A 16,069-nucleotide genomic window follows, 5' to 3' on the forward strand; every position below is an offset into this window, starting at 1 on the left:
GCAAACATTTATTGAGCTTTCTGCCTTTCTATTATTTTATGAATTAAGAAATTCTGCATTAAAATGTCAAGAAAGTTAAGCAGTTATGTTGAACCATGCTTTTAATTTATGCAAAATGTTAGAGATAATGCTAAGAAATTAAAAAAGTATATATATAGCAAAAATATCCTACAGTACTTATTGATTTATGTGCTCTATGAATGTTTACTTCCTATTTTACATGAAAATATATGTACATTAAAATGTATTTTATATTACATTTCTTCTTTGAGAAAAGTAGTTTAGAATTATGCAAAATTTGAATTATGCAAGGTCTTCAAGAATGCAGCTGGTACCAAGACGGAGATATAGACCAATGGTACAGAACAGAGTCCTCAGAAATAATACCACACATCTACAATGATCTGATCTTTGACAAACCTGACAAAAACAAGAAATGGGGAAAGGATTCCCTATTTAATAAATGGTGCTGGGAAAACTGGGTAGCCATATGTAGAAAGCTGAAACTGGATCCCTTCCTTACACCTTATACAAAAATTAATTCAAGATGGATTAGAGACTAAAATGTTAGACCTAAAACCATAAAAACCCCAGAGGAAAACCTAGGCAATACCATTCAGGACATAGGCATGGGCAAGGACTTCATGTCTAAAACACCAAAAGCAATGGCAACAAAAGCCACAATTAACAAATGGGATCTAATTAAACTGAAGAGGTTCTGCACAGCAAAAGAAACTACTATCAGAGTGAATAGGCAACCTACAGAATGGGAGAAAAGTTTTGCAATCTGCTTATCTGACAGAGGGCTAATATCCAGAACCTACAAAGAACTCAAACAAATTTACAACAAAAAGACAACCCCATCAAAAAGTGGGTGAAGGATATGAACAGACACTTCGCAAAAGAAGACATTTATGCAGCCAACAGACACATGAAAAAATGCTCATCATCACTGGCCATCAGAGAAATGCAGATCAAAACCACAATGAGATACCATCTCACACCAGTTAGAATGACGATCATTAAAAAGTCGGAAACAACAGGTGCTGGAGAGGATGTGGAGGAATAGGAACACTTTTACACTGTTGGTGGGACTGTAAACTAGTTCAACCATTGTGGAAGACAGTGTGGCAATTCCTCAAGGATCTAGAACTAGAAATACCATTTGACCCAGCCATCCCATTACTGGGTATATACCCGAAGGATTATAAATCATGCTGCTATAAAGACACATGCACAGGTATGTTTATTGCGGCACTAATCCCAATAGCAAAGACTTGGAACCAACGCAAATGTCCATCAATGACAGACTGGATTAAGAAAATGTGGCACGTATACACCACGGAATACTATGCAGCCATAAAAAAGGATGAGTTCTTGTCTTTTGTAGGGACATGGATGCTGCTGGCAACCGTCATTCTCAGCAAACTATCGCAAGAACAGAAAACCAAACACCGCATGTTCTCACTCATAGGTGGGAATTGAACAATGAGAACACTTGGACACAGGAAGGGGAACATCACACACCAGGGCCTGTCGTGGGGTGCGGAGATGGGGGAGGGATAGTATTAGGAGATATACCTAATGTAAATGATGAGTTAATGGGTGCAGTACACCAACGTGGCACATATATACATATGTAACAAACCTGCACATTGTGCACATATACCCTAGAACTTAAAGTATAATAAAAATAACAGTAAATAAATAAAAAAAGGAATGCAACCTTTCTGACACTTCCTCTGAGTCCAGGCTTCAAAATGTAAATAGTTGCATGTTTGTTCAGATTCTTAGAATACTCTGAAACACATTTCCCAGTGACCCATACTCTATCAGGAAAATGGAGGAATTGAATAGCAAGTGGTAAGAAGCTGACCTTCCTCTTCAGTTTTGATGTTGACTTCATGTTCCTGAGAGACCTCGTTGTTGGAAGATAAATCCCCTAGTGTCTAACATTCTCTACACTTTTGGCAAAGTAATTCTTGTAGAGGAAAGAGAGAACCATCACACCAATTTGGTTTACTTTAAACCACCAGGTTCTCAGTTCTCGGATACATGCAAGATTTCTCTCCTTCTCTGATTTACTTCCCATAGAAGATTAATCTGCTATGTCTGAACTTTACTACTAGGTGTTCAGATTACTGAAATGTGAACTAAGGTGCCAGCCTTGTATAATTAACTTTTCTTTAAGAAACATGCTAAGGAGATTAAAATGCCAAGATTGAAGTTATCTTCTGAGATGTTCATTAAGAAAAATTTGTACTAGAAACATTGCTTCTCTACGGGATAATACTCTTCAGGAATATGGTTCAAAATCAAGGAAAAATTTGTGTATAAATCTATTGAACATTATACTTTAATATCTTGTTTGTGTGCCAGTGGTTATAAGCTTAAGGAAAATTATATTTATGGGTTTATTCAGAAATTAGTAATTTTTGCTTATCTCAATTATTGAAGTAGATGGAACATATCTATTTTGATATGCATGTTTTAAAATATGATATAAATAATATACATGTATTCTGCAGTTTACTTCTTTTATATATTCTAGATATATGTCCCTTATTAGACTTATGATTTGCAAATATTTTCCCATTCTCTGACTTGTCTTTCATTTCTTGATGGTGTCATTTGAATGAGAAAAGTTTTTAATTTTGATGAAGTCCAATTTATCTATATTTTTCTTTTGTTGTTCACAATTTTGGTGTCATATGTAAGAATCTTTTGCAACATTCAAAGTCATGAAGATTTAGCCTTATGTTTTATTCTAAGATTTTTATACTTTGTATTTTTACAGTTAGGTCTTTGATCCATTTTGAGTTTGTTTTTGTATGTGATGTAAGAGTCTAATTACATTCTTTTACGTGTGGCTATCCAATTTTTTCAGCATTGTTTGTTCAAAAGACTTTTCCCAATTGAATGGTCTTGGCACTCTTGTCAAACATTAGTTGACTGTATAGGTATGGGTTTATTTCTTGACTGTCAATTACGTTCTCTTTTTCTCTATATCTACTGCTTTGCCAGTACCACACTGTCTTATCATTGCTTTGTAGTAAGCTTTCAAATTCATAAATGTAAGTCCTGCTACTTTATTCTTTTTTTTCCAAGATTATTTGGGCTGTTCTGGATGCCTTGTAATTTCATATGAATTTTAAAATCAGCTTGTTAATTTGTACAAAGAAGTCAGCTGGAATTCTGATAGGGATTACGTTGAATCTTAGATCAGTTTGGGTAGTATTGCCATCTTCCAATCTTTGAACATACAGTAGTTAAGTGTTCCGATCTTTGAACATTCAGTAGTTTTCCATTTATATAAGTCTTTAATTTATTTCAAAAATGTTTTACACCTATGGCCTTATCACTTCATTCTCATCTGTGTATCCAAATGATCACCTGCCCTCATTTTATTTCAGCTTAACGTATTTCCTTTCAATTTTTTGAATGCAGACCTGTTCACAGTGGTTGTCTCACTTTTTATTTCTTTTAAAATGTCTTCGAACCTTTATTTTTGAATAAATATCTTAGTAGACTTAGCCTTCATGGTAAACAGTTTTCTTCTCAACACTGTTTATGTTATTCCACTATCCTCTGGCCTCCAGTGTGCTCATAAAAATTTAGCTGTTAATAATATTTTTGTTCTTCTTTATGTAATGAATTTTCTTTTCTGTTGGCATGATTTTTTTTTTGTTTTTATCTTTGGCTATAGTAGTTTTATGATGTGCCTATGTGCAGCCTTTTTTGGTTTATTATATTTGTGGTTCATTGAGCCATCTTTGAGTTAATGTTTTTCACCAAATTTGAGAAGGATTTTGTTATCATTTCTTTAAATATGTGTCCACCATTTCTCTTTCTGTGCTCCTTATTAAATTCCAATTATCCTTATGAGTTATGAAAGGTTTTTTTTGCCACATAGTTTTAAACCTTGGAAGAATGCTTGGGAATAATAGGGGAAAGTATGAATGAAATGCCACCACAATTTTCTAAGAAAACTTAGTTCACTAAATATGCACACAACTACGCAATTCATTAGATTTACAGTGAAAAATATTAATATTACCGGTCTTCTTTTCCTATCTTTACAAAATGTGTTCCCAGGTGCATTTCCTCCCTCTGCTATTTATGCACGGAAAGACTTACTACAGCGATCTACCCATATTGCCACCAAGACTTTCCAGGCTCTTCGCATATTTGTGAACAATGAGCTCAATGAACTCTACACAGGACTGAAGACAGCTCAGAAGTTTCTGAGACCTGGTGGTCGTCTTGTTGCCCTCTCCTTCCATTCACTAGAGGATCGCATCATCAAAAGATTTTTGCTTGGAATAAGCATGACAGAAAGATTTAACCTAAGTGTTAGACAGCAAGTGATGAAAACATCGCAGTTGGGTTCTGGTCACGAAAACACAGAAGAAGTCTCTATGAGAAGAACTCCTTTAATGTGGGAATTGATACACAAGAAGGTACTTAGTCCACAAGATCAGGATGTACAAGATAACCCCAGAGGGCGCTCAGCCAAGCTTAGAGCAGCTGTCAAATTATAAGTTACAATCATCTTATTCTTCAAATTTTTTCTCACAATTTCTCTAATCTTTACTCATGTTGTGCTCCTGAATGTCTTGATATAGGTTTAAGTGTGGGACAGTCTGAAAATTGATAGCATTTAGCATTTTTTTTTCCCTCAAAAAGAAACTGTAGGAAATACATGACAGAGAAAGTTACACTCAGGGAGCAGCAGCACCTCAAGACTGGAAACATGTGTTAATCTTTGCATCATATTGGATTCTTGAAATGCAATCCTTCCTCTGGCCAGTAACATTTTTAAAAAATAATAGTTGGGTTTATTTAAATATGTAAACTCAAGCTGCCAAAGAGAAAGATATTATAATCATATCTGCATGTCCTAAATTTTGAATTTAGATATTCCAATTTGCATCAGTCTTTCTCTGGCTCAAATAATGATGATTATGGAATGAATTTTAATGTCCTTACTTGTGAATAATTACTATAGCTTTCTCAAATGTACGCTTTTTACAAATTTTAGATTTTAAAATAGTAGTTTAAATATGTGTTATATTGATAAAATTTCATCTTTCAAATTATAGTCTATTATTTTAAAGGGATTTTTCCGTATGATATGGGCCATTTTGTTTGTATATCTCAAGGTAAACATGTAAAATCCTTACAAAGAGTTGTTTCACAAAACTTGTATTTCATGTCAATTGTATTTATTTTAATAATAGCTCACAATGCCTTTTGTAAGTAATAAAGTCTCTTATTACAATCTTGTATTTTTTAATTGAGCTAATCAAAATAATTCAGCCAAGTCTATTTGAAATAGAAAACTATCTATTTAATATAATAAAATCAATGCTCCCTTAATGTTGTTACAAAGATATTATAACTGTAATAAGGGTATAAGTTTATTTAAGAAAAGAGTACTTGGTAGAAGATTCTTTAACAAATTGATGAGATTGATTCATAATTCACATGTCAACTTTTTATAGTAATATGTACTTCTGATTTATTCAGTAATTCAGCAAGTACTTCACTTGTCATTAGAAAAGCAAAGGTAAGTACAATATACATGGCCCACAATACATGTCCTATAGAGTTTAGTAGAGGAAAATTATGTTAGTTATAACCACAAAAATCAATATAAAATGGACACAGTGGTAAATACTACAAACAGGTCGTATATGGTACTGTAAGAGCATCTAGTAAGGATTTCATCCATTGTCAGAAATGAAGTATGAGAACATGATACTTGAATTGTGACCTGAAAGATGAGTTGGAGATAATTAGTCAAAGGGCACATGGGGTATGGAAGGGGGCATGTTGATTAACCGTACATAGAAATAAATATTCTCTTAAATAGTTATCCTTGAAATAATATTTATACTATTAATTTGCTCAGTGCACTTTTTTCAAATACAGAAAAAAGATTCTCCACTATGGTTACAAATTTTTGGTTGGTGAATCCAAGTGAATGAAATATCAGCATAACTGCACGGGCAAAATAGATAAGAATTAAATACGTGAATTTTCCTCAGACTTATTTTATCTACCTCTGTAATATTTAACTTTAGTACCCAGGCTTGTTCACTACTTCTGCTTTACAGGCTTTATTTAAATCTGAACAATCCTACAGGGAAATCAGAATTCGAAAAAAAGTCTGGAGAACAATATGGTTGAAAGAGAAACAAGAGAATGCACCTAGGTTAATTCCCTGAATCCTACTTGAACAATAAATTTCTCTTTGCATATAATACGTGTTTGTGAATGAGACATATTCCCAAAAAATTCTTATCTCTGTATGTGATTGGAAAATAAAAGATCATATTTGTATGTTCAACAATCTTTCACCTATTTCTTAAGTCATTTTTTTCATCCAGTATAGTATGGGAATTATTTTTTATGTTAAATAGAAACTGAAGGTACTGGGTTGAACAGTGTCATCCCCAAAATTCATCTACTTCCTGGAGCCTCAGAATGTGACCTTATTTGAAAATACTGTGATTGTGGTTGCAAGTAGCTAAGATGAGGTCATATTGGAGCAGGGCAAGCCCTTAATCCAACATGACTCGTGTCCCTTATAAGAGAAGATAGGTCGGGCATGGTGTCTCATGCCTGTAATCCCAGCACTTTGGGAGGCCAAGCCAGGCAAATCGCTTGAGGCTCAGGAGTTCAAGAGCAGCCAGGCCAACATGGCAAAAACCCATCTCTACTAAAAATATAATTAGCCAGGCGTGGTGGTGTGTGCCTGTAATCTCAGCTACCTAGGAGTCTGAGGCACAAGAATCACTGGAACCCGGGAGGTGGAGGTTGCAAGGTCACACCACTGCACTCCACTCTGAGCAACGGAACGAGACTCTGTCTCAAAAAAAAACAAAAACAAAAACAAAAAAAGAATGAAAGAGAAGATAGAGACACAGGGGAGAATGCCACATGATGCTGGAGGCAGAGATTGGAGTGATACATTGTGGGAACCCTCAGAAGATAGGAAAAAGGCGTGGAATAGATTCTCCCTCAAAGTTCCAGTAGTTGCCAACCCTACTAACACGGTTTTGCACTTCTAGCATCCAGAACAGTGAGAGAATATATTTCTGCTCTTTTAAGGTACCCAGTTTGTGGTAATTTGTTATCGCAATCCTAGGAAGCTAATACTCTGACAGAAAAAAATCTTGAATAATGTGCATGAAAAAAATCCTTCAATAAACACAAAATTGGTTTCAAAATGTTTTCTTGTAAAAATAAATTAACTTTTCTGTAATTAGACTGTGTTTTATAGTAATTCTTGCCTGCTTCTTAGTCTTTATTGTAGGATGCATAATAAAATACATGAATGAGTTTTAAATGGTTAGCTTTGGAGAATGGTTTTAGGAAGTTCATAGAGTACACAGAAATAAAAGCTAACGTTGCTATGAATGCGCATTACTTTTCTAATAAAATAGTTCTGAATCTCTGTCTTGACTGCCTTCTATGAATCATTTTAACATAGTATCAATGTCATTGTGTAGTACATCAGTTCTTAACAGTTTTTAGTTCTTTACTTAAGAAATAAAATTTAATAACTACAATTTTTAGATAATATCCCTATTTTTATTTTATTTTTGAAATTGTTTATTAATTACTGTGTTCTTTGAAGTTTGTAGAGGTGTTCTTGAAAGACACTAATTATATCTATATGTCTTTTCTATTTCATGTAGTATATGATATATTATTTGTGCTTAAATTCATTTGTAGTAAACTATTTGTTGTGCTACAAGCAGTAGTTTATAAGAGAATACAGTATGCCTAATTAGATTTTTGAAATGAACTAATATTTCTTAAAATTCACTTGCAAATATTTGAAAATCATATTTTCTTTAGTCTTTGCAGAGTATTAAGTACCAGAGGTTTTTAAAATGTTTGTTTCTAATTTTTGTTTTTAAGAAGTAGAGATAATGAGTCTGTACTGCAGACTTTTAAAAAATAATTTTACTTTCATTTGAAATCTCTCATTCAAAAAGTATGGGACAGTTCTTAATGGGACTTAATAGCTAAAAAAGAGAAAAATATATGTATATACTCAAGCATATATTAGAAGCTAACTATTTAGGAAAAAAAAAAATACCTTTCTAACCACTCTCCCTCATTTTATATACCATCCCTTCTCCTTCTCTGTTCACATTGGTATGTAAATTTGAGGTGACATTAATTATGTTTCAATTTATCTCTGGAAAAAGAAGTATTAGGTAATTTTGGCACATACCATGACAAACTAAGCCTTACATGTTAGAATCTTTTTAATAGATTAAAAACTAAATTAAAAATTGCTTCTGGTTAAAATTTTGTAAAATTTATTGTATTGCAATTATTTTTCTATTTAGTTTTCATAACTGCTTCAGTATTCTAATTGATATTTTTGTGTAGCAGCATTCTATAATAGAGAGGGATAAGCATTTAAACATAAAGAGAATTTTGTGAGGTGCTTGATAAATATAAATTTGAAACTCTGATCAACGATATATTTTTCTCATAACCACAATGTCATATGTTTGATGTAGATTGAAGCATGGTTTGTAAAAATCAACACTATTCTAAAGATGCTGGGTTGTATAATAAACACAACTGTTTTTATATTATTTTCTCAAATTTTATCTGTTTATAGCTACTATCTCCAGCTAATGTTTGGTAACACAGGATGATCTGCAGGAATGCTAAGAGAAAGTTTACATATAAATTATTTTTTTAAAGTCTAGTTACAGCATAAATTTTAAAAAACATTTAAAATGCAGAATTGCACAACATACAATGGTCATAGTTTATAAAGCTTTTCACTGACTTTTTGACCACCTCACTTCCTTCTCTTATAATCTGCCCAAATTATTAGGCAACAAAGTAAGGAAAATTTAGTATTTCAATATTCACAGCAGGAGATTGTCTCTTTGGTAATGTTACCTTAAATACTGAACAAGTTTTCTACCATTGGCAGTTGTCCTATCAAATATATCATTGCTCAAATGTTAGACTACAAAGCTGAAATCAAGCAAGAGGACATGCTCCATTTCTGATTCTTGAATAATTATTTCTGTTCATTAAACCCCATCTTTATGCTTTGACCAATAATACTTGTCTGCCTTGCACAGGTGAAGATTTGTATTATTAAGCCATCAAATGATATGATTCCTCATAATTTCACAAGGAAAACTATTATTATTCAAGTCTTATAGGTGCTAAGTTGAGGAGAAGAGTGTGTAGTATTGTGAATAACACTATTGACTGGGGACTCAGAAAACACAGGGTTTGAATTCGGGTCTGCATGTAATAGCTGAATGTATGAACTTGGACATCCTATTTAATCTCTTGAATTCTCATTTGTTTCATTTTAAGATGTGGATATTATTGGTACTTTCTTATGTTTCTGTGAATCAAATAGAAGATAAATTTTTATCAACTGAAACTTGTAAGAATGAAATGAGATAATGCACTGCTGTATTTTGGAGATAGTTTATTTGACCCCTCCAAATCTCATGTTGAAATTTAACCTCCAGTGTTAGATATGGGACCTAATAAAAGATGTCTGGGTCATGGGAAAGAGTCCTTCATGAATGGCTCAATGCCGTCCTCATAGTAACAACTGTTTTCGCTATATCAGTTCCCAGAGAGCTGGTTGTTAAAAAGAACCTGGTTCCTCCCTCTTCTCTCTCGCTTCCTCTCTTGCCTTGTGATTACACACCAGCTCCCCTTTGCCTTTGGCCATAAGAGGATCCACCCTGAAGCCCTCACCAGGAGCTGATGGTGCCATGCTTCTCGTATGACCTAGAAAACCATGAGCGAAATAAATCTCTTTTCTTTGTAAATTACTCAGCCTTAGGTATTCTTTGTAGAAATAAAAATGGACTGAGACATGCATGTAAAGCAGTTAGCACAATTCTGGGCATATAGTAAATACTCAGTGAGTACATAGTGCTATTCTTTTGCTGAAAAAGATTTACCAAAATGTAACTTACATTTCTGAACATTATGGTTAAGGATGTCTTCTTTTTTCCTTGGTAGTTTTAAGTGCAGCCTCTGCATCACTAGCAGCAATTGATAGGGTTATAGTCTGTTTTATTATTTGGGAATTTCACTCCTATTTATTATTTATTAAACACTCCCAGTATTCGCTACACCTTGACAGGGTATATAAAACACAGTCATTGCTCTTGTGGAGTTTCCATTTATAAGAAAAAAATGGGATAGAAGGAACCAACTGCTGAAGTTATTTGGCATTCATTTAGGTAAGAGAAAGTATTTGTCCTCCTACATCTTCATATCAGTAAGTGGCCAACCTACAGAGTCTTTATAGTAAGATTCTCCAAAATACATATTGAGGGGGAAAAGGAAATTAGTGATTTGTGAGATATTAGATGGAAGATTGTTGCAGGACTATGAAAAAGTTTTCTAGTTCTGTACTCTAAAGCCAGTGAGAAGAGGCCAATAAAAAGGACCAATAAAAGTGTGTGTTGCAGGTCTTAAAGGGAAAATAACTGTGAAAGGTAGGTGGACTACACTCATGCACCACTTAACATTTTAGTCAACGATGGACTACATATACAATGGTGGCCCCATGAAAGTATAATGGAGCTGAAAAATTCCTATCACCTTGTGACATCTTAACCATTATAATGTCACAGGGCAATGTAATAGTCACATATTTATGATGATGCTGCTGTTAACCTGCATTGCCAGTCAGTACAATACATAATACTTGGTGATAAATGACTATGTTTCTTTTTTATGTATTTACTATATTTTATCATATTTTAGAGTGTACTCCTTTACATATTTTTTTTTTAGGTTACTGTTAACCTCAGGCAGGTCCTTCAGGAGGTATTGCAGAAGAAGGCATTGTTACCTTAGGAGATAACAGTTCTATGTACATTATTACCCCTGAACACCTTCCAGTGGGACAAGATGCAGAGGTAGAAGATAGTAAAATTGATCATCCTGACCCTGTGTACGTCTAGGCTAATGTGTGTGTCTGTGGCTTAGTTTTTAACTAAAAAGTTTTAAAAGTAAATTTAAAAAATTAATACAAAAATTATAGAATAAGGATATAAAGAAAATGTTTTTGTACAGCATGTTTGAGTGTTAAGCTCAGTGTTATTACAAAAGAGTAAAAAAGTAAAGTTTATAAAGTAAAAAACTTACTTTAAGCTAATGTAGTTTATTATTGAGGAAATAAAATTTTTAGGTTTTAATTTTAATTTTTTTTAAGAGACAGAGTCTAGCTGTGATGCCCAGGCTGGAGTGCAGTGGTGGGATCATAGGTTGTTGTAGTCTTGAACTCCTGAGTTTTATATAAATAAAATTTGTGTAGAAATAAAAATGGACTGAAACATGCATGTAAAGCAGTTACCAGGCCCAATACCCTTATCAACAATCAAGCAATCCTCCCATCTTAGCCTCCCAAGTGCTAGGACTATAGGTGCAAGTCACCACACCAAACCAGAAAAATATTTTTTTAATATATTTAGTGTAACCTAAGTATACAGTGTTTATAAAGTCTACGGTAGTGTGTAGTAATGTCCTAGGCCTTAACATTCACAACTCACTGACTCAGAGCAACTTCCAGTCATAAAAGCTCTATTCATAATAAGTGCACCTTTTTTTATCTTTTATACAGTATTTTTAGTATTTTTACTATATCTTTAATATGTTTAGATACACAAATACGATTGTGTTACCGTTGCCTACATTATCAGTACAGGAACATGCTGTACAGGTTTGTATAGGCTATATACCATTTAGCCTAGGTGTGTAGGAGACTATATTATCTAGGTTTATGTAAGTATACTGTTCACACAATGATATTGTCTAATGACACATGTCTCAATTTATTTCCTATCATTAAGCAATACATGCCTGTACTTATACTTAAAGCTGATCTTTCCTTTTACAGACCACAGAAATAGATGTTATCAAACTGGATTCCTCTAATTCCCACCCCCTTAACCTTCATCTGGGCATTTATAAATCTCTTCCTTTATCCCTACTTTGTACTCCTGTATTTCAGCAGAAAGCTATCTTTGCTTCCTTTTTTTTTTTTTTTTTTTTTTTTTCTGTCTTCACCAAGACTTGGTTCAGTAAATTTTACTTGTGCCTACAGTCTTTAAGCCTTTCTTTGCTAATGTCTTTCCCTCAGTCTGCAAAGATTTTCGAAAGGGCCCCATGCTAAAAGAAAACCATTGACTGTTTTTCTTACCAAAATACCACCTATTTTCTGTTTTCTTTCATAACTTGATTTCTTAAAGAATCTTCACTGCCTCCAACTCTTCATCTATTTTTTAATTCATTCTAGGGTATTCTTTGTAGAAATGTTCTCTTAATAGTTAATGTTGGCTTTTAATTACCAGGCCCAACACCCTCATCACCGTCTTTAGCTACCTGATCTCTACAAGATTTGATAGTGTTTATCCTTCCATAAAAATGTTTTATTCCATTGCATCCTCCAAAATCAGTTTGTCTCTCTAACACCGATTCTTTCATGGAATCATCTTCTCTCTATTCCATAGCCAGACCATGACTTATGTGAATTGTTTACAAGGTAGTTAGTCCTAGGAATGGGCATGTAGTGAGGGTAACACTGTGAAATCCCTCCATGATCATCCAAAGAGTGGATGAGAGATATCAAGACAATAATGGAAGAAACAGAGTTTGGAGTCTTCCTAGATTTAAATAAAAGAAACTTTTTATTATAGTGTAGGTATTAAACCAGCAAGAATCAAGGTGTTAAAATTGACATCAAATTACAAACCAGGACTTCAACTTTGGTAATGACAAGGTAATTCAGGTTAACCATCTCACTTACAACAACTAGAAACCCTGGACAAAATATTCTTTATAAGAAGTCTAGGTGAAAGCATCAGAGAACTAATAAGGAATGAAAAAGATCTTGGAGCAGGAAAAAACCTAGAGGTTAGATCAGCATTTGTAGCTGCCATTTGTGAGTTTCAGAAGAGGCAGCTGAGAAACTAAGAGGAACTTTTGATAGTCTTTTGGGAAGTACATGTAAACTTGCAACCAAACTGTACCTTGAAGGAATTGGAGCTCAGTTTTAAATCGTCTTAGCCCTTGAAGTTGGATTAAATTGATCCTAGATGCTAGAGTCCCTAAGTGCCTTCAAAAGCTATTTAAAATCTTCTTTTGGGGAAAAGTTCTAGTTCTAAAATAATTTCTGTAATTGTTCATATTTAATGTCTATCACTAAATTAAAAAAAAAAAATGACCAGTCACGAAGAAATGTGATGTGATTTTTAAAAGGTGAAGAATACATGTAATAAAAAATATACCCATGAGGGATTCACACACAATGCTGTAAATATGTTCAGGGAAATTAAAAAGCTGAAAACTATAAAAAATAAAAATTCTAGAACTGAGTAGTACTCAACTTTAAGAACTCCATGGATTGATTTAAGAGCAGATTAGACACAACTAAAAATCATCAACTAAAAGATATTTTGGAAGGAAATATCTAGAATAAAGCATAATGAGACATGAAGAAAAAGGAAAAAAAATGTACAAAAGACATAAGAGTTACCATGAGAAGTCTAACTCAGGTGTAATTGGCATTCCAAAAAGAGAGATGACCAAAATCAACAGCAACAATGTAGCAGAAGCCATATTTGGAAAGAAAGTGACAAAATTTCCTAAAACTGATGAAAGACATCAAATTACAGATCCGGGAAGCTCCCAAACTTTCGAGGAACAGCATAGTAAAACCTGCTGGAAATCAAAGTTGAAGAAAAAACAAAAAACAAACAAACAAAAAAACCCTGTGAGTGGAAAGGCAAGAGGCATTCTCAAGGAATTTAAGTCACATTAGCCATGACGAGGAGAAAGCCGGGCAGGGAGAGGGGAACTATTTGATGATGAAATCCAACAAATCAAGATGTGAAAAACAAAAAGTCAGTAAGGGAGAAGTTGTCTGATAAAAGGAACTGTGATAAGCTCAGAATCCCTGTAAATATGGAAATAAGAGTAAACAATCACAAGAATTATGGTTACAAAACAAAATACAAACATAAGGCTTGAAAATACAAAACTAACAACTCACTGAAGGGTCAGGAGATAGAGTAGTATACATACACTAATTTATTTTTAGGAAGCAAGGATTCAATTCTGTCAAAATGTTCCAACATCTTTGTGCATTTTATAATTTTTGTGACAAGTCATTGTTGTACTAAAAATCTAGATTCAGCAATCCATTACTCTCTAATGTCAGTTAAATTCAAATTAAAAGTTATGCTTCTATTCAAAAATAAGCTACATATTCTGACGTGCCCTCTCTATAAAAATTTTTGGTGTTCTAAAAGAGACTATCACGTGAATAGGCAACCTACAGAATGGGAGAAAATTTTTGCAATCTATCCATCTGACAAAGGGCTAATACCCAGAATCTACAAGGAACTTAAATTTACAAGAAAAAAAACAACCCCATCAAAAAGTGGGCAAAGGATATGAACAAGACACTTCTCAAAAGAAGATGTTTATGTGGCCAACAAACATACGAAAAAAAAACCTCATCATCACTGGTCATTAGAGAAATGCAAATCAAGACCACAATGAGATACGGTCTCATGCCAGATGGAATGGCGATCATCAAAAAGTCAGGAAACAACAGATCCAGGGGAGGATGTGGAGAAATAAGAACACTTTTACACTGTTGGTGGGAGTGTAAGTTAGTTCTACCATTGTGGAAGACAGTGTTGCAATTCCTCAAGGATCTAGAACCGGAAATACCATTTGACTCAGCAATACTATCACTAGGTATATACCGAGAGGATTATAAATCATTCTACTATAAAGGCACATGTACATGTATGTTTACTGCAGCACTATTCACAACAGCAAAGACTTAGAACCAACCCAAATGCCCATCAGTGATAGACTGGATAAAGAAAATGTGGCATATACACACCATGGAATGCTATGCAGTCATAAAAAAGGATGAGTTCATGTCTTTTGCAGGAACATGGATGAAGCTGGAAACCATCATTCTCAGCAAACTAATACAGAAACAGAAAAACAAACACCACGTATTTTCACTAATAAGTGGGAGTTGAACAATGAGAATATGTGGACACAGGGGGGAAAACATCACACATCAGGGCCTGTAGGAGGTTGGGGGGTTAGGGGAGGGATAGCATTAGGAGAAATACCTAGTGTAGATGACTGGTTGATGGGTGCAGCAAACCATCATGGCACATGTATACCTATGTAACCTGCACGTTCTGCACATGTATCCAAAAACTTAAAGTATAATTTAAAAAATTTTTTTTGCTGTTCTATTTACTTTTCTGGCATTAGTGATACATTAAAGATATTCTTTATTAATGATGTTTAATTCTAGGTGGAGGGATTTGGTATGTTAAATCATTCTTTGAAAATGTTTTTCTGTTTTAAAATGTTTGTAGTGAACATATATCCATTTTACAAAAGCAGTCTAATTTCAGTGTTATTTTGAAAGCACAGATTTTGGAATCAGTCTCTCAGGTATGTGGCACCAGGCTAGACTAATTTTTTTTTTTTTTTTTAATTTTTTGTAGGGACAGGGTTTCTCTATGTTGCCCAGGCTGGTCTTAAATTCCTGGGCTCAAGTGATCCTCCCACCTTGTCCTCCCAAAGTGCTGTAACTACAGGCATGAGGCACCACACCTGGCCCCATTCTTGGATTTTATAAGCCACGAAATTCCTCTGTCCTCTCTCCCCCTTTTTAGAAAATGGAATAAGTTCAGATTGGATTTCTGTTATTTATAACCAAATCAATAGCAGGTTTAGAATAGGTGACTTTAAAGGCTTCTTTCATCTGAATATTAAGTTAAAGTATGTTCTTCACCTTTACTTGGTAACTGATTCACCTAAAGGGAATTTTTCAGTATCCTAATAAAGCTTTGTGAAATTGTTTTGTATGCACAGGTGTACAATTCATATCCTAGTCTGTAAGTAATACAGTATGCTCCGTGACATATCTTTGTCATTAGCCTTAGTAACCAACATTTGATAATGTGCTTTTGAAAGAGATTATTTGACTCATACAACTTTC

The 16,069-nt window shown here is 33.9% G+C and overlaps 1 protein-coding gene across 7 annotated transcripts in view; it reads left to right on the plus strand.

Moving 5' to 3' along the window:
- METTL15 (methyltransferase like 15) overlaps nt 1–16,069 on the plus strand; it is a 432,137-nt gene that overhangs the window by 222,970 nt on the left and 193,098 nt on the right. For 4 of the 7 annotated variants that reach the window (XM_017948531.3, XM_021925941.2, XM_017948532.3 and 1 more), the window contains one exon: nt 4,096–4,929. The exons of 2 other annotated variants lie outside the window; for them this stretch is intronic. In XM_017948531.3, coding sequence (XP_017804020.3) covers nt 4,096–4,541 — 446 coding nt within the window. In that variant the 3' untranslated portion in view covers nt 4,542–4,929. Of the gene's footprint in view, nt 1–4,095; nt 7,463–16,069 lie in introns of those variants that run through there. One more of the 7 variants, XM_021925940.2, reaches the window with a different exon arrangement.

This window comes from Papio anubis, chromosome 12 (genome assembly GCF_008728515.1).
Source record: "Papio anubis isolate 15944 chromosome 12, Panubis1.0, whole genome shotgun sequence".
Classification (NCBI taxonomy): Eukaryota; Metazoa; Chordata; class Mammalia; order Primates; family Cercopithecidae; genus Papio; species Papio anubis.